Genomic DNA, 19959 nt, shown 5'->3' with positions numbered 1-19959 from the left:
AAGAAATGCTTTTAAATTTGTGTTCAAACTTTAAAGCAAGATTATCCTTTGAAAAAGTGTAATACAAAGCGTATAGAATAGAGTATTTGATTTCGGTGGGGAACGCTGGAACCTAGAGTCATTTAGCTTCATCTTTTAGTTTTTAAGGGAAATTAAATATTCCCAGGAGATCCACTGACCCCAGAAGACTCGCTTCTGAAGACCTCTCATGTGTAGAATCACTCGGTTGAAAAATGTTGTTTTGTAATTTACACAAATGAAATTAAGAACTAACTTGTAGGGTCTTTAACAAAAAAAAAGCCTTCGAAATCGAGGAGGTCAGAGGTCATGCCTCCTGCTATAGTATCATCAGCTCTCCCCTGTCGCATCAACAAATGCTAACATTTTAAAATTCAACATATATTTTGAGTAGATAACCGATAGTATATCCTCAGTAAAGGGTGTCACCCTGTGTGTTTCCACACTGATTAAGGATAGTTCGGGAGATACACGAAATGTAAAAATGATCTTATACACCGTATACGTGCAATAGATCATAGGATCATGCTTTGAATTAAGACGAGTAAAATGAAATATTCGCTCAAGACAGACTTTACTTATGCTGGACCACAGAGGCACATCGCGTCTCTGAAAATGTGTGGGGATTTTCTAATGATAAACTTCATCTAAATAAGAGCAATGTAGAGCCCTCGGATTTCTTAAAAACAAAACAACCACAACAACAAACATTGTGACAAACTTTGACAACATGTTTTGTGTTGCATGGACAAAAATACTGTTTGAAATATGTTTGTATAAATAAGATCTAAGACGCCTAAACACAGTTTTTGCTTTAAAATTTATTTTTAAAATTTATTTTTGAACAGACGCTGTTTAGAAAAAATAATAGGCTACTTTAGGTTAAATTTAAGCAAAATCATTTCATATCCTATCATAGAGAAGTCTTCAAAGAAGATAAATAGACGATACGGTTTTAATAAAACTTTAAAGATTTTAACTTTAATTTGAAAAGATCTAATTTAAACTCTTAAGATTATGCTTTTAAATGAATTTAGTATGAATAAAACTCTGTAAACGCAGACTAAGTTTCCATGCTGTGACACTGTGTCCCGAGGCTCATCTGGCCTGTAACTCCTCTCGTCTCTGTGAGCGTCTGAAGCCTCATTCACACTGTAGTTTATCCCTGAAGGATCTGGGGCTGGTTTGTTTATGACAACTTAAACTATTTGCTTTTTGGATTGTTTTTTATCATTGCATAAACAACCACTTCACCTCTCTGGAAATGTAAGGTGTTTTTATATTTATATATATATTCATTTAGCTAAAACTATGTTTACATTTTTTTAAATACATTTCAGTAACATATTTGTTATTATTCATTGATTATATATTTTATTTATAATAATTTAATTTAAAAATAGAGATTAGTTAATTTTATAGAACCGTGTGTGTGTGTGTGTGTGTGTGTGTGTGTGTGTGTGTGTGCAAAACAGCTTAGAAATGATATTACATGATTTATTTATTTATTTTTGAAAATGTAAAAATGTAGTTCCCTTTCGAGGGAACTCGAGATACGTCGATGACGCTTTGGGAACGCTCCTGCGTGATTGCGTCTGAAGCACTTGTGTCAACTAGTCCAATGGCGAGAGTGGGCGTCACGGGCGGGTGACGTCACGACCAGGAAAGGAGAAAGCACATCCGGAATAGAGCCGCGCTAGCTTCTGTGCCTCAGCAAGCGCTCTGTGTTGCATACGGTCTGTCTTAGTGTTCAGGCTCGCGTTCCTCGCAGTGCCGGCCCCGTTGTTGCCGAGGCAGTATGGAAGCTGGGATTATGGGGTTCGCAAATGGCTCTCGCGGAGGGGTTAGAGACGAGCTCTGCCTTTTCTCTGCCTTTACCCGGGGGATCCAGCGCTCTCTCTCTGGGATCGGAAGCCCGCGCCGCGGCTTCTTCCGCCCTGGTTAGAGAGCACAGTGTTTCAGCAGTCAATCTCTGAGGAGGTAGAAGTGCTGAGCATCGATGCAGGGGAATAAAAACTCACCACCCTCAATAGAGCATGTTCGAAGAATCATGTAGCTCTAAATAAAAATGAAAATAGTGGACGGGCTATGTTCATTCATAAACATTACCGACGTGTGTGCACTATCGGGAGTTTCCCCATGCTACTGTTTATTTAAAAAAGACTGCAATAAGAATCGAGTGGTTATGCGAATGCAATGCATAGATTAAAGAGATACATAGTGTATTGCAAGCTATGAATTTATGATTCTTTTGTTGTATGTTGAAACTATTTTTATATATATAAGCCTATATATATATAAATATATATTCAGCCTTTCATCCAGACCGTGTTAACTTGTCTGGTTTATCTTTTACTTTTACATTTAATTTTGAGGAATTAAATGGTATAATTCGGTGCTGCAGCTGTCCGCCTCTGAGGAGATGGATGTGCTGAGCATCGAGTTAAGGGAATTAAAGATTCTCCATCTCAATCCCTTGTGTACAATGAGTTTTGGAGTTTATAACTTGCTTGTCAGGGCCTTACAGTTTTTCCCGATCTCCACTAATAAAAAATGAGATCCCGGATCAACCCTTTCATCCTGGATTTTCAATTCTAAAAATGTATGTTTAGTAAATTGGGTTGAAAGAGCTTGGGCATGGCCGATGCTAAAGGCAGAACAGACGCTTGCGAGCTATCAGTCCTGTCACGGCTTAGGCTCCCCTTAAGGCTCGGCATTACTCTCCAGGCCAGTTAGAAACTCTTGGTGCTGGTGGGTAAGGCGTAAATGGGGCTGCTGGGCGGAGCTGCCCTGGTCATTAACAAACTCCTTGTACAGGACAGAGTGTCGTTTTCTGTGCTCCCCCTCAGAAAGATTGGGGACCGGAATGGCATTCTCCACAGAAGCCTTTGAAGCAGAAGATGGATCTGAGGACCGTTTATTCTGCGAAAAACCCCGACCGGGGTGGAGCGGTGTACACCTCAGTATACGGTGCCCGCCCCACCTCGGTGCCCTCAGGAGGCCGTTCTGCCACCCTTGGTGCCTCGGGGCGCAGCGGTCTCCGGCGAGCACATGGCTCGGTGTCACCACGACTCTGAGTCAAACTCGCACCCTCTGAGGGGGTTCAAAAACAGTCAGTTCGGTTGTTTCCTGCCAGTATGCTTCAGGTCACCGAAGTGGCTGTTACAATAACACCAGAGGCCTCGAGAGACTGGTACCCTTAGTAGATTTCTGACAGAGTGAAGAATCTGCCGAATATATCTCCATGGGTCCTGCAGATAATAGAGAGAGGCTACAGAATCCAGTTTCATTCTCCTCCACTTCGTTACAACGGGATGCTACTCACGTTAGTACATCCCGAGCAGGCTCTGGTAATGGAGCAAGAAGTAGAGTCTCTATTAGCGAAGGGAGCTATAGAGCAGGTGTACTCACCCGACAGAGTATCAGGGTTTTACAGCCGCTACTTTATTGTTCTGAAAAAAGCGATGGGGGGGTTGCGTCCCATTTTAGATCTTCGTCTGTTGAATTGTGCAGTCATGAAACTCAAGTTCTAGATGCTCACACTCAAACAGATCGTGACCCAAATCAGATCTGAGGACTGGTTTGTCACGATAGATTTAAAAGACGCTTGCTTCCATGTCTCCATCCTCCCTCAACACAGGAAGTTCCTGAGGTTTCCTTTTGGGGTAAAGAATACCATTATCTGGTGCTTCCATTCGGTCTAGCTCTATCACCCCGCACGTTCACGAAGTGCGTAGATGCAGCTCTGGCCTCGCTCAGGCTGCAGTGCATACGCATTCTGAACTACATCGATGACTGGCTGATTCCGGCGGACAGTTAGCGGCCCGGCATCGAGATGTCGTCCTCGCTCACATAAGAAATTGGGGTTGGGACTCAATGCCAAGAAGAGTGTGCTTTCTCCACTACAGAGAACCACTTTCCTTCAGTCACGATGCGAGCCACACTATACGTTCGTGTAGCTGCTATCCTCACAGCCACAAAAGAGTTGAAGCTAAGCCAGTCACGCACTGTGAAACAGTTCGAGAAACTGTTGGGCCTCATAGCAGCAGCGTCCAGTGTGATACCCTTTGGCCTACTGTACATGAGACCCTTGCAGTGGTGGCTCAGAACCAGAGGGTTCTCCCCGAGGAGAAACCTAGTTCGTACGATCAAGATCACGCGGCGGTGTCTCCGCGCCTTGGTTATATGGAGGAAATACTGGTTCCTATCCCAGGGTCCGGTGTTTGGAGCTCTTTGCCATCGAGTTGCTATCTCGACAGATGCTTCCCTCACCGGCTGGGGAGCGGTAACTGAAGGCCGCTCAGCCCAGGGCCTGTGGAGGAGTCATCATCTTTCTTGGCACATAAACTGCCTGGAGATGATGGCAGTCTTCAATGCGTTGAGACATTTCCTCCCAGACCTGAAGGACCATCATGTGCTTGTCCGTACAGACAACACATCGGTGGTCTCTTGCGTGAATTGGCAGGGGGTCTGCGTTCTCGTCCACTATGCAAACTGGCGCACCAGATTCTCTTGTGGTCCCTAGGGAAGCTGCTCTCCCTGAAAGCAGTTTATTTCCGGGGCATCAGAATGTAGGAGCAGACACCCTGTTGAGGCAGGGGCTGAGGCCCGGGGATTGGAGGCTCCACTCCGAGGTGGATTTCTTTGCGTCTCAGGATACGACGCACGGTCCACTTTGGTTCTCCCTCACACAGCTCCCTTGGGGCTGGACGTTGTGGTATTGACATGGCCGAGGCTAAGTCTGTACGTCTTTCCCCGATTACTCTGCTCCCAGGAGTTCTGGAGAAGGTCCGCTGGGACGGAATAATTCTATTACTAGTAGAACCGTACTGGCCGAGCTGACTGGTTTTCGGACCTGGTGTCTCTCCTCGACGGCTCTCCCTTGGAGATTCCAGTCAGGAGGGACCTTCGGTCTCAAGTGGAAGAGATTTGAAACTTGTGGATTTGGCCTCTGAGGGGGCCCAACTCATTGACTTTGGTCTCTTAACTGAGGTTGTGGAGACCATACTTCCCTCCAGAGCTCCCTCCACGAGTAAACTTTATGTATTAAGTGATGGGTTTTCACTTCATATTGCGGATCTCGGACAGTGGGGCCCTGTTTACTGCCCGATTGGTACAGTGCTGGAGTTACTGCGGGTTTGTTTTTCCGCAGGGTTATCCCCTTCCACACTGAAGGTGTATGTGGCGGCCTTAGTGCCTACCATGTCCCTTTTGGTGGTATTTGGCTAGGGTTACAGTCGTAACCTGAGATGTTTTCTGTGATGGTCGTCTTTAGGTGTACGGGATAGCATATGCAGTTACAGTACAAAAATCATTATGGCTATGGAAAGCCCCCACCATAAAAATTGAAACCCCTCATGGCCAAAAAGGCTGATTGAATCTTTTCATATAAATGTACAGTTTTTCTTAAAAATGCTCAACAATCTAAAGTTTTTGAACAGACATTGTTAAATAACAATTTACTTCTAGTAAACTTCTAAAAGACCAAAACTTTGGCTCTGGAAAGGTGATAGCAGACTAACATTACATACTCTGTGACATGATGCACAGAGGCTCATCTGGTCTGTCACCCTATATCCTGAAGCTATCTTTAATGATTGTCAAGGAACTTATTTCTCTGAAGACGCTGCTCTGATCGGAAGGACCTTATAAGCAGCCTATCAATGGGGACAGCCTGAGGCTTCACAGTTTCTAAATGTTTTCATTGTTGCTCTCTCTCTTTCTGAAGATAGGCCTATGTGGTCATTTTCTCACAGATACAACTTAAGGAATTATTGAACATTTCACATGTGTGAGATGACTTGTGACACTTTAAATGTCGAATTGTTTTGCATACCCCTGATAAATAAAAAATATACTTCTGTTACGAACCGCTCTGAGACACGAAGGTTAGATCCAAATGCAGCTTTATTGGCTGGGGCAATCCAGAGGCGTAATCCAATGTACAGGCTAGGGTCATACACAGGCAGGCAGTCAAAACAAACAAAACAAACAAACAGGCAGGGACCAGAGGCAAGAGAGTAATCCAGGGACCAGAGGCAAGAGTAATCCAGGGAACAGGGCAAGATATCAAAAGAACCAAGAAACAAGAAAACCAGGGAAACGCTCAGAAATGCAGTGTAACACTTAACAAGACTTCGCGGTGAGTGAATGAATGAATGAACAAGGTATATATAGACTGAGACTAACAGGATGAGACACAGGTGAATGCAATCAGTGAATGAGGTACAGGTGAATGTGATCAGTGATAAGTGATGATGAGTCCGGACAGTGAGTTATGGGAAATGTAGTTGTGAGTGATAATAGTCTTATGTGGAGTGCCCTCTGGTGGCTCTCAAGGGCACTCCAGCTGTTGACCGTTACAACTTTAAGTTCAAGTCATGTTTTTCCACAGACCATCGATGTAGAATATTTGTTTTTATTAAGACTTCTAATAATTCATTGAATTTAATTTAAAACATCTTTTATTTTATACATATCTTACTTACTTAAATATACTTTAAGTTCAAGTCAAGTTTTTCCACATAACATCGATGTAGAATATTTGTTTTTATTAATTCATTGAATTTAAATTAAGCAATCTTTTATTCTTAAAAGATATAATTTAATTTTTTAAGATTATGCTTTGAAATAATTTTAGCACTAACAAAACATTAGCAATGTCTCATCCTGATCACTGAATACACTTTTGTTTATCTAAATCTAAAATAATTGGTTCAGTAGATTTTTAGGAAGATATTTATTTTATATTATATATTTTATTTTATAATCATTTAATCTATTTTCTTTTAAAAGAACAGAATGTTTTTTAAACTTTAGCTAGTGTGAAATATACATCATTATTAGAAAACCTCTTTTTTATAATAATAATAATAATAATTTGTTACATTTATATAGCGCTTTTTCTGAGACCTCAAAGCGCTTTACATAGAAGGGGGGGAATCTCCTCAACCACCACCAATGTGCAGCATCCACTTGGATGATGCGACGGCAGCCATATTGCGCCAGAACGCCCACCACACACCAGCTTACTGGTGGAGAGGAGACAGAGTGATGAAGCCAATCAGTATATGGGGATGATTAGGAGGCCATGATGGACAGGGGCCAAGGGGCAAATTTGGCCAGGATGCCGGGGTTACACCCCTACTCTTTTTCGAAGGACATCCTGGGATTTTTAATGACCACAGAGAGTCAGGACATCGGTTTAACGTCTCATCCGAAGGACGGTGCTCTTTCACTTCCACTTATCACTTCCACAGTGCCCAGCAACCCCACTGCATTCTGGGAGGGAGGGAGCTCGATGCTGAGGCTTGCATGTGCCACACATCCTGATATCTACAACCCTCATAACTTCCATTATATCAAAGTTCAAATATTAAACAATGGATCCCTTATACTCACAAGGTCATAGACATATTATCCAATTATCCTATTATTCAATTATCCTATTATTCAATTACACACAAGGTCACTGCTAGGGCAAGGTCAGGTCAAGGGCAGGGCAAGGTCATCGCAAGGGCAAGGGGAGGGGCAAGGTCAAAAGGTCAACCCATCAATCATCATTAATTATAGGGCCATCAATCATTTTTGACACATGCCGAATCTTAATACTGCCACTGTCGCCTTTTTCACCATTGGCTTTTGGCTTGCTTAGCTGGGGACATTAAATTTAACATTTAATTTAATATTCAACAATATTATTGATCTGCCTGCATTGACACCATTATATGAGAACTGAACTGAGCTGGACGATGACATCACTGTTTTCTCCAGAGCAGCTGTATATATAAATGAACTAAATGAATAACTTTTTTACAACAAAAATGAACCATCACTGAACTTACTGAAGCTGGACTGTGACGCTATTTTCTTCTGGAAACAAACTTTGTTGCATTATTTTCCTGTTATCACTGTAAAGCTGCTTTGAAACAATCTGTATTGTAAAAAGCGCTTTATAAATAAATGTGACTGGGCTTGACTTGACATTAATAACATTTTAACCCTGGCAGGTGAAAATTGACAATCACAGTGACTTCCAGGACATCGCGAGTGTCGTGGCCATCACTCAAACATACACAACCACTGAGCCTTTCATCCACGCCAAATATGACATCAGGGTCCAGAAGATCGGCTCGGATTACAAAGCCTACATGTAAGTCCACGATCACATTCTTCCGTTCAGTTGAACTGATGCTCAAGGCCAGTTTGACCTGGCAGACCATCATTAGCCCTATTCAGACAGATATTGTTTCTCATGTGGACGTCTGTAAAAAATAAATTCAAAATTGCATCATTTACACTCACCTAAAGGATTATTAGGAACACCTGTTCAATTTCTCATTAATGCAATTATCTAATCAACCAATCACATGGCAGTTGCTTCAATGCATTTAGGGGTGTGGTCCTGGTCAAGACAATCTCCTGAACTCCAAACTGAATGTCAGAATGGGAAAGAAAGGTGATTTAAGCAATTTTGAGCGTGGCATGGTTGTTGGTGCCAGACGGGCCGGTCTGAGTATTTCACAATCTGCTCAGTTACTGGGATTTTCACGCACAACCATTTCTAGGGTTTACAAAGAATGGTGTGAAAAGGGAAAAACATCCAGTATGCGGCAGTCCTGTGGGCGAAAATGCCTTGTTGATGCTAGAGGTCAGAGGAGAATGGGCCGACTGATTCAAGCTGATAGAAGAGCAACTTTGACTGAAATAACCACTCGTTACAACCGAGGTATGCATCAAAGCATTTGTGAAGCCACAACACGCACAACCTTGAGGCGGATGGGCTACAACAGCAGAAGACCCCACCGGGTACCACTCATCTCCACTACAAATAGGAAAAAGAGGCTACAATTTGCACGAGCTCACCAAAATTGGACAGTTGAAGACTGGAAAAATGTTGCCTGGTCTGATGAGTCTCGATTTCTGTTGAGACATTCAGATGGTAGAGTCAGAATTTGGCGTAAACAGAATGAGAACATGGATCCATCATGCCTTGTTACCACTGTGCAGGCTGGTGGTGGTGGTGTAATGGTGTGGGGGATGTTTTCTTGGCACACTTTAGGCCCCTTAGTGCCAATTGGGCATGGTTTAAATGCCACGGCCTACCTGAGCATTGTTTCTGACCATGTCCATCCCTTTATGACCACTATGTGCCCATCCTCTGATGGCTACTTCCAGCAGGATAATGCACCATGTCACAAAGCTCGAATCATTTCAAATTGGTTTCTTGAACATGACAATGAGTTCACTGTACTAAAATGGCCCCCACAGTCACCAGATCTCAACCCAATAGAGCATCTTTGGGATGTGGTGGAACGGGAGCTTCGTGCCCTGGATGTGCATCCCACAAATCTCCATCAACTGAAGATGCTATCCTATCAATATGGGCCAACATTTCTAAAGAATGCTTTCAGCACCTTGTTGAATCAATGCCACGTAGAATTAAGGCAGTTCTGAAGGTGAAAGGGGGTCAAACACAGTATTAGTATGGTGTTCCTAATAATCCTTTAGGTGAGTGTATATCGCTGTCACAATAACGGCCCATTTCAAATATTTACGTGCTTTTTTCTCTTCCTCCTTTTTTGTTCGCTGAGGTGGAGCGGTGATGAAATATTGTTCTTGTAAATACTTTCCAGCATTTCAGTAATAAAAGTTTACATCTGTAAGTGCTAAAACTCATGCATTCGGATGGAGATTTATTGACGGTGGAGGAGCGAGTTTTGTGATCTTATGAACCCGCGAACTCGCTGCTCACGTGATCAGTCACATGATCGTCTGCTGTAAATAAAATGTCATATGCTTGGAATAGGAACATAATGTTCTATTTATTGTTTAATTAAATCTCATTTTTAAAAATAGGAAGCTAGATGTGCGTATGCTATATTCTAAATGGTTTTGTCTTGCATTTTATCTCAAAAGGATGTAATTTTAAAAATATGTAAATTAGCGGAAACAAGTTAATGCAGCCTCTTATATACATGAGGTAAAAATAAATCTGCTTGGTTTGTATTTTTAATGTTGTGTTTGTCCAAAAACAGTAGGTGATTCGGCCGGGGATGTTTACGCGGGTGGTGGGAGAAAAACACTGACATTCTGGATTCGGATGGCAATAAAATCACAGACTAACTCCTGTAAATGTTGAAAATACCTTAAGACCCCATGAGAAAAAATTACAATTCGAATAGGCAAGCTTGTCGAGACCAAAAAAGAAAGAAAAAAATAATTATTTTCCATCAGGGTGTGATTATCATTGTCACAGTGGTGTTTGGTTTAGTTTGTTTTCATTTGGACTTGTCAAGTCAAGTCAAGTCACCTTCATTTATATAGCGCTTTTAAACAATATGGATTGTTTCAAAGCAGCTATACTGTGATAATAGGAAATGATAGACAAAAACAATAACTAGGATAAAGTTATTGTCCAGCTAAAGTTAGTTATGATTGATTGATTCACTTCCGTTGTGAAGATAATTAGTTATTAACTTAGGGGCCGCTAACACAACAGGAAAATCCTTAACACGCTCCGACTGCTCATCCGCACAAAACAGTGCCTGGTGTCTCGAGAGCACACTCACTTGAATAGGTTCCGAGGTACAAACGATTATCCGTTATCTCTGCGCAAACCTCAAAAACGCAAACCGGCGAAAACATGCACACATGCGCATTACGTGTTCAGTTCAAAGGTATGCGCGTTTGAATATATATGTGCACAGGCGTGTAGTCCTTCTTTACAATTCAACCCTCAATAAACTACTTGTCTGGCCTTAAAAATCTATAATTTGTGTAGCCACGTTAACCGGAATTATCCCGACAACATTTTATCTGTACAGAGGTAAAGGGAGGGGAAGGAGGCCTTCACAGGGGAGAGACTAGTGACACTTCAGGACTGCGCTGTCGTCGCGTCCAGGCACAGGTCCTTCATCAGATCTGGATACGGCCTGGATCCGGCGGACTGCGGTAAACCTCGGATAAACAGAGAGACTAATATTAGCATAGACGCCATCCTTCTTATGATGTAACGAGTACATCAGGATTTATGGGGAGTGTTCCCGGTTCCGGCTGACCTAATCTATGCAGCCTAACATTGAATTATAGAAGTCTATAATGTATTATGTGAATGCTAGGTCAAAGAGATGTGTCTTTAATCTAGCTTTGAACTGACAGAGTGTGTCTGCTTCCCGGACAATGGTAGGAAGGCTGTTCCAAAGTTTTGGTGCTAAATAGGAGAAGGATCTACCGCCAGCAGTCGATTTAGATATTCTAGGTATTATCAACTGGCCGTAATTTTGAGATCGCAATAGACGTGAAGGACTATAATGCGTTAAGAGCTCGCTCAAGCTCTGCGGAGCTAAACCATTTAGTGCTTTGTAAGTAATCAGCAATATTTTAAAATGTATACGATGTTTAATAGGGAGCCAATGTAGTGTTGACAGAACAGGGCTAATATGGTCATACTTCCTGGTTCTGGTAAGAACTCGAGCTGCTGCGTTTTGGACCAGCTGTAGTTTGTTTATTAAGCGTGCAGGGCAACCACCCATAATAGCATTACAATAATCTAGCCTTGAGCTCATGAACGCATGAACTAATTGTTCCGCATTTGTCAATGAAAGCATATGACGTAATTTAGATATATTTTTAAGATGGAAGAATGCGGTTTTACAGATGCTAGAAACGTGACTTTCAAATGAAAGATTGGTATCAAAGAGCACACCCAGGTTCCTAACCGACGACGAAGACTTGACAGAGCAGCCATCAAGTGTTAGACAGTATTCTTGGTTATTACGTGTGGGAATTTTTTGTCCAATAATTAGAATATCTGTTTTTTCAGAATTAAGTAGTAGGATATTACTAGTCATCCAGTTTTTTATATCAGCTATGCATTCCGTTAATTTTGTGAGTTGATAAGTTTCGTCTGGGTGTGAAGAAATATAGAGCTGAGTATCATCAGCATAACAGTGAAAACTAATTCCATGTTTCCTAATGATATCTCCTAATGGTAGCATGTACAGAGTGAACAGCAGCGGTCCTAGTACTGAGCCTTGTGGTACGCCATACTGAACTTGTGATTGATGAGACATCTCTTCATTTACTGCTACAAACTAATAGCGGTCAGATAAGTATGATTAAAACCATGCTAATGCAATTCCACTAATGCCAATATCATTTTCGAGTCTATTTAAAAGAATGTTGTGGTCAATAGTGTCAATGCAGCACTAAGACCGAGTAACACTAATAGCGAGACACAACCACGATCGGATGATAAGAGCAAATCATTTGTGACTCTAATGAGAGCTGTCTCAGTACTATGGTACGGTCTAAATCTTGACTGGAAATCCTCGCAGATATCATTTCTTTCAAGAAAGGAACACAGTTGTGAGGATACTGCCTTTTCTAGTATCTTTGACAGAAAGGGAAGATTCGAGATCGGCCTGTAATTGACTAATTCTGTAGGATCAAGTTTAACAAGCGGTTTAATCATAGCCAGCTTAAAAGTTTTTGGTATGTATCCTAATGACAAAGATGAATTAATGATATTAAGAAGAGGATCTATGACCTCTGGAAGCATCTCTTTCAGTAGATTAGTCGGTATAGGGTCTAAAATACATGTTGTCGATTTAGATGATTTAATAAGTTTAGAAAATTCTTCCTCTCCTATAGCAATGAATGAATCGAATTTTTCCTCAGGGAGACTACAATGCACTGCCTGATGAGATACTGTAGTAGTCGGTTGTCATCACATGTCACGTGTCATCTTCACTGTCATTATCAGTTCAGCTGTATCACCTGTCTTAAGTCAATCGCCGTTATCTGTATCACCTGTGTTTCGTTAATCATTGTCATCTGTGTTTGCATTTAAGTTCCGTCTGTTCAGTCAGTCTCTGTCCGATCTCCGCTGTAAAAAGTGTGTGTTGCTGCCTGTTCTGCTGTCCTGTATTTTTGATCATTAAACCTTCGTGTTGAAAAGATACCGTCATCTTGTTCTGTCTTCCTGCAAACACCTGTGACAATCATTTGATAAACATGTTTTTGTAGCTTTTTAATCATGGATGTACCATTTGTTTACCATTTGCACAGTATGATCTCCATATGGTTGGCAACTACTGATGCTTTTAGGGTGTGTGGGCATCAAAACGAAAAAATTTGTTTAATCAAAACGAACTCTGGTGCGACTGCTCTGCACCAAAAAGATGGGTCTCGATCCGCTTCCACATGAACTCTGGTCTGGATCGACTGAAATTTGAACTCAACACCGACCAAAGGCATCTAAACGTTGATACAAGATGTGAGCCTAAAAAGGACAGAATGGTCAAGCATACCTGGTTATTCTCACCATAGTCACAAAGTTTGTCCATTAGTTCGGGACAGGCATTGTAATCACTGATAAGTGAACCAGGACTAAATGTATCATTTTCTTTTTTGGTCTTCAGGTTCAAGCTTTAAAAAGAATGCAAAATTATCATAAACATGTCATAATAACAGTCTGTACATGTTGTGTAAAATCTTCTGAAGTCATACATTAGTCGTTCCTGTGATAATGATTAGCTAGATCTAATGCACACTGAATGTGACGTGATAAATTATTATAATTCACAGGAGAACATCTATCTCTGGCAACTGGAAGTCAAACACAGGCTCTGCCATGCTGGAGCAAGTGGCCATGACTGACAAGTAAGTATACACACACACACACACACACACACACACTACTCACTCACTTAATCTCACACACACACACACACACACACACACTACTCACTCACTCAATCACTCAGACAAACACACACACACACACACATACACACTACTCACTACTCACTCACTTAATCACTCACACAAACACACACACACACACACACACACACACACACACACTACTCACTCAATCACTCAGACAAACACACACACACACACACACACACACACACTACTCACTCAATCACTCAGACAAACACACACACACACACACACACACACACACACACACACACTACTCACTCACTTAATCACTCACACAAACACACACACACACACACACACACACACACACACACTTTCACAGACTTTTCACAGACAGGTTTGCAATCACTGAAAAGATCTTGGAGAATAACTCACAGACAGACAGTGAGTTTTGTTCCATTGTGCAGTCGATTGAGGCGCTTGCATGGGTTTGATAGGCTGATAAAAAATAAATGTTGTATTTTGAATGCAATGCAAGTCGCTTTGGATAAAAGCATTCGCCATATGCATGAATGTAAATTTCACTAGTTTGCCTGCCCATTCAACCTTGAAGTTTAATAGTAAACTAACTTGGCTTGCTGTCCTTGGTGGAGGCTTGAACCTGAGGCTCGGCTTGAGCTCCGAGTTGAACACCCCCCCCCCCCCCCCCCCCAATGATGGAATTGCACATAAGAGGATAGAGATAATTTACTGGAGGAGAAGGGGAGGAGGAGGGCTGCCGGAAGAATTTGTCAATGGGATGACGTGGTGTCTGCTGCTTATATAGTATGCTCGTAATGATTGACAGAACTGAATGTTTAGGCTCCTCCTGAACCTACGTTTTGAACTTCATGTATAGCTGAAGTGATCAGTAATTGTGAAAGTGAGAGCTGGTGATCTTCTCTCCTGTAGATATAATAGATAGATATGTGATCTTCTCTCCAGATATAAGATGTGGGTGGACGCCTGTGCCGATGTCTTCGGAGGTCTGGACATCTGTGCTGTTAAAGCCATACATGGGAAAGATGGGAAGGATTATATCACTGAGGTGAGAGCGAGCGTTCATTTATCGACATTGATATCACTGCATGTGAGCTGAGAGTTTCAGTTCTACGCCAGACTAAAGTGTTTAATTAGTATTATAAGGATTATAGTCATACAAAGAGGCGTTTTACCACAGTGAGAGTGTTTGTTTTATGAGGTTTTCCAAAGAACACATATATCCATGACAAATCTACTTGTGGGAATCTGAGTCAGACATTGCGACAGTTCCCTTTCAAGGGTTTTCTGTGTCTTCACAAGCGCTCTGTGTGAAACTGTTATTGTCTATTTGGTGTTGTTTTGTCATATACAGTGGGGAGAACAAGTATTTGATACACTGCCGATTTTGCAGGTTTTCCCACTTACAAAGCATGTAGAAGTCTGTAATTGTTATCATAGGTACTCTTCAACTGTGAGTGACGGAATCTAAAACAAAAATCTAGAAAATCACATTGTATGATTTTTAAGTAATTAATTTGCATTTTATTGCATGACATATGTATTTGATACATCAGAAAAGCAGAACTTAATATTTGGTACAGAAACCTTTGTTTGCAATGACAGAGATCATACGTTTCCTGTAGTTCTTGACCAGGTTTGCACACACTGCAGGGATTCTGGCCCACTCCTCCATACAGACCTTCTCCAGATCCTTCAGGTTTCGGGGCTGTCGCTGGGCAATACGGACTTTCAGCTCCTCCAAAGATTCTCTATTGGGTTCAGGTCTGGAGACTGGCTAGGCCACTCCAGGACCTTGAGATGCTTCTTACGGAGCCACTCCTTAGTTGCCCTGGCTGTGTGTTTCCGGTCGTTGTCATGCTGGAAGACCCAGCCACGACCCATCTTCAATGCTCTTACTGAGGGAAGGAGGTTGTTGGCCAAGACCTCGCGATACATGGCTCCATCCTCCCCTCAATACGGTGCAGTCGTCCTGTCCCCTTTGCAGAAAAGCATCCCCAAAGAATGATGTTTCCACCTCCATGCTTCACGGTTGGGATGGTGCTCTTGGGGTTGTACTCATCCTTCTTCTTCCTCCAAACACGGCGAGTGGAGTTTAGACCAAAAAGCTCTATTTTTGTCTCATCAGACCACATGACCTTCTCCCATTCCTCCTCTGGATCATCCAGATGGTCATTGGCAAGCTTCAGATGGGCCTGGACATGCGCTGGCTTGAGCAGGGGGACCAAGCGTGCGCTGCAGGATTTTAATCCATGACGGCGTTGTGTGTTACTAATGGTTTTCTTTGAGACTGTGGTCACAGCTCTCTTCAGGTTATTGACCAGGTCCTGCTGTGTAGTTCTGGGCTGATCCCTCACCTTCCTCATGATCATTGATGCCCCACAAGGTGAGATCTTGCATGGTGCCCCAGACCGAGGGAGATTGACCGTCATCTTGAACTTCTTACATTTTCTAATAATTGCGCCAACAGTTGTTTCCTTCTCCTCAAGCTGCTTGCCTATTGTCCTGTAGCCCATCCCAGCCTTGTGCAGGTCTACAGTTTTATCCCTGATGTCCTTACACAGCTCTCTGGTCTTGGCCATTGTGGAGAGGTTGGAGTCTGTTTGATTGAGTGTGTGGACAGGTCTTTTATACAGGTAACGAGTTCAAACAGGTGTAGTTAATACAGGTAATGAGTGGAGAACAGGAGGGCTTCTTAAAGAAAAACTAACAGGTCTGTGAGAGCCGGAATTCCTACTGGTTGGTAGGTGATCAAATACTTATGTCATGCAATAAGATGCAAATTAATTATTTAAAAATCATACAAGGTGATTTTCTGGATTTTTGTTTTAGATTCCGTCTCTCACAGTTGAAGAGTACCTATGATAAACATTACAGACTTCTACATGCTTTGTAAGTAGGAAAACCTGCCAAATCGGCAGTGTATCAAATACTTGTTCTCCCCACTGTATATATATCAGAAAATATGGCAAGTAAGCAGTTCAGACTGTGTGTGCACCCATGAAAGCTTTAGCATAAGTTTTGCCAGGAAGACTCAATTGTTGCGTCACTTATTACCTTCAGATCTAACCAATCGTGTTATAATACTTGCAGTATAAAAAGTACTTACACACATCTGAGTTCGCAGATGCTGACGCCATCAATTACCTCCATCCTCCCCACCACCACCAGGATGGTCCCTGTCCATACCTCCGAAATGTAGTGGTCCTGTGATGCCCACCCCCTCCGAGGAGGGTCCCAGAGCAGTCAGTTCAGTCGTTCCCTGCCGGTTCGCCGTTACAGGGCGTCGGGCTGATTGTGCAACAAAATCCAGAAGCCAGTCACGAGAGGCTGTTACCTCTAGTAGAATTTTAGACTGTGTGGAAGGTACTGCCAAATGTTTTTTGTTGGGTCCTGCAGACCATAGAAAAGGGTTACCAAATACAGTTCGGGTCTCGCCCGCCCAGGTTTATGGGGTCCTATCCACGGTGGTGGGCCCCGAGCAGGTTCTGGTAATGGAACAATAAGTGAAAACCCTTTTAGAGAAAGGGCCCATAGAACATGTACCCCCCTCCAGCAGGAAAACCGGATTCTACAGTCGGTATTTCATAGTTTCAAAGAAGGATGGGGGGTTGCGTCCCATTTTGGATCTGAGAGTGCTGAATGAGTCAGTCATGCAGCTAAAATTCAAAATGTTAACCCTGAGACAAATCATGCCACAGATCAGACCCGAGGACTGGTTTGTCACGATAGATCTCAAGGATGCATACTTCCATATATCCATCCTTCCACATCACAGGAAGTTCCTGAGGTTCGCTTTCGGGGGCAAAGCCTACCAATTTCGAGTTCTTCAGTTCGGCCTAGCACTATCAACCCGCACTTTCATCAAATGCGTAGATGCAGCTCTGGCGCCACTGCGTCTGCAGGGTATTTGCATCATGAACTACATTGACGTTTGGTTGATTCTGGCTCAGTCGCATCAGTTGGCGGTTCGGCGTCGAGATGTCGTTCTCGCCCACATGAGAAAGTTGGGGTTACGGTTAAACGCCAAAAAGAGTGTGCTTTCTCCACTACAGAGGACCACTTTTCTGGGCGTGGTTTGGGATTCTATGTTGATTTGGGCATGCCTATCACTGGCACGCATAGAGTCTATCCTGTCAGCTGTGAAAAGAATAAAGCTAGGCCAGTCACTCACTGTCAAACAGTTTCAGAGGCTGTTGGGTCCGATGGCAGCAGCGTCCAACGTGATCCCTTTTAGACTGTTTGTACATGAGACCCCTGCAGTGGTGGCTCAGGACCAAAGGCTTTTCCCTGAGGGGCAACAACTTTCACATGATCAGGGTTGCGCGGCGATGCTTACACCCCCTGGTTATGGGGAAGAAACCATGATTCCTGTCCCAGGGCCCCGTGTTGGGAGCTTCTTGTCTAACGACAGATGCCTCCCTCACGGGCTGGGGAGCGATCCTGGAAGGATGCTCGACTCAGGATCTATGGAGGGACAATCATCTCTCTTGGCACATCAACCGCCTAGAGATGTTGGCCGTATTTCTTGCCTTCAAGAATTTCCTCCCAGACCTCAGGGGCCATCATGTGCTGGTCCGGACAGACAACACATTGGTGGTCGCCTATAAAAAATAATCGGGGGGGTTGTGCTCACGTTCGCTATGCAAACTGGCCCACCAAATCCTCCTCTGGTCCCAGGGGAAGCTGCTGTCACTCAGAGTGGCTTACATCCCTGGGGTCCAGAATATAGGAGCAGTCTGTGGAGACTGGGGCTGAGGCCCGGGGAATGGAGGCTCCACCCCAAGGAGGTGGAGCAGAGGTGGAGGGTGTTCGGCCGGGCACAAGTGGATCTGTTTGCGTCTCGAGAGACGTCTCACTGTCCACTCTGGTTCTCCCTCACGCATATAGCTCCTCTCGGACTGGACGCGATGGTACAGACGTGGCCGAGGCGACGTTTGTACACTTTTCCCCCGATCGCTCTGCTCCCGGGAGTTCTGGAGAGAGTTCGCAGGGACCAAGTATGCCTACTCCTTATAGCCCCGCGGTGGCCGGGCCGAGTTTGGCTCCCCGATTTAGTGTCTTTCTTCGACAGGCCTCCTCTGGACCTTCTGTCCCAAGCAGGGGGCTCGATTGTTCACCCCCAACGATTGTTCACAAAGGCTATGTCAATCATAATAAGCTAATCTAAAAAAAAAATGGTTTTAAGACATGATTTAAAAATTGAAAGACTAGAACTTTTTCGTATGTCTTGAGGTAAGGTATTCCAAAGACTCGGGGCAGTTCAACTAAAAGTTCTATATCCCATGGTGGGGTGTACTTTTTACTTTTATCATTTTTATCTTATTTATTTATTTATTTATTTATTTTTAAATGGTCAACGATCATTATTGTCATTAATATAAAACTCTGCCTCTGTTCTACATGCATAAAGGAAATGTTACTTTATCTTTACCACACTAATAAATATAACAGTGTTCGAATTGAAAATCTCACTGAGGCGGAAACTGTTTCGGATTTTTCTTTATTTTGATGGTCCCTTTAACACATCCTGTTGACTAGAGGTAACCTTAGGGTTAATGTGGTTAAATAGACAATATTTAGAATTTCCATGATGGAAGGATGTGGTCATGATTGTCTTCCTGGTGTCGCACCACAATGACAGAATTCTGAAATCAGATCATTGTCTACAAGAAAACAGACATCATTCTTCCTTTAGTAGAAGAGAGATTTGCTTAAGGCTACAAGTCAATGTCAAAATAATTGCATGTCAGATGATGAACTATGATGGTCAAAGCATTGATTTCTGTGTTGTTTTCAAGCACTGGTCCATTTGGAGAATTTGGTCTATTTTCCATAACATGTTTTCTTTCAGACCAGTGGACAGAAAACATCCAAAACACACATATAAGTGTTTATTTTATTGCACTTGATCTCTTCTCGTCTGTAGATTTTGAGTCAGAAATCTCCACTTCAGCAGCTTTACACAGATTTATTCATGTCTTTATTCTTATGGGTAATTCATATATCATCCATCTGATTTATATAACATTTATACATTGAAAATGTATTTTTTTTTTATTTATGGAGTGATAAAAAGAGAACTGCACTGTAAATGAGCTTTTTAGTTATAACAACATAAAATTGGTCCAACTTAACTAAACTAAAGTTAAACTTAATATTTTAAGTCAAGCACAAACACACACCTTTTTAAGTTGAAACAACACATTCTTTCTTATTCTAATGTTG

At 42.6% G+C, this 19959-nt stretch overlaps 1 protein-coding gene across 1 annotated transcript in view; it reads left to right on the top strand.

The window, feature by feature from the left end:
* Positions 1-19959, top strand: part of syn2b (synapsin IIb) — a 117983-nt gene that overhangs the window by 80021 nt on the left and 18003 nt on the right. The window contains exons 7-9 of the mRNA XM_079857231.1: positions 8028-8170; positions 13609-13683; positions 14677-14779. Coding sequence (XP_079713357.1) covers positions 8028-8170; positions 13609-13683; positions 14677-14779 — 321 coding nt within the window. The remainder of the gene's footprint in view (positions 1-8027; positions 8171-13608; positions 13684-14676; positions 14780-19959) is intronic.

This window comes from Squalius cephalus, assembly GCF_949319135.1.
Source record: "Squalius cephalus genome assembly, chromosome: 22".
Lineage (NCBI taxonomy): Eukaryota > Metazoa > Chordata > Actinopteri > Cypriniformes > Leuciscidae > Squalius > Squalius cephalus.
The sequence above is the reverse complement of the archived record's forward strand: the minus strand, read 5'-3'. Positions and strand labels throughout refer to the sequence as shown.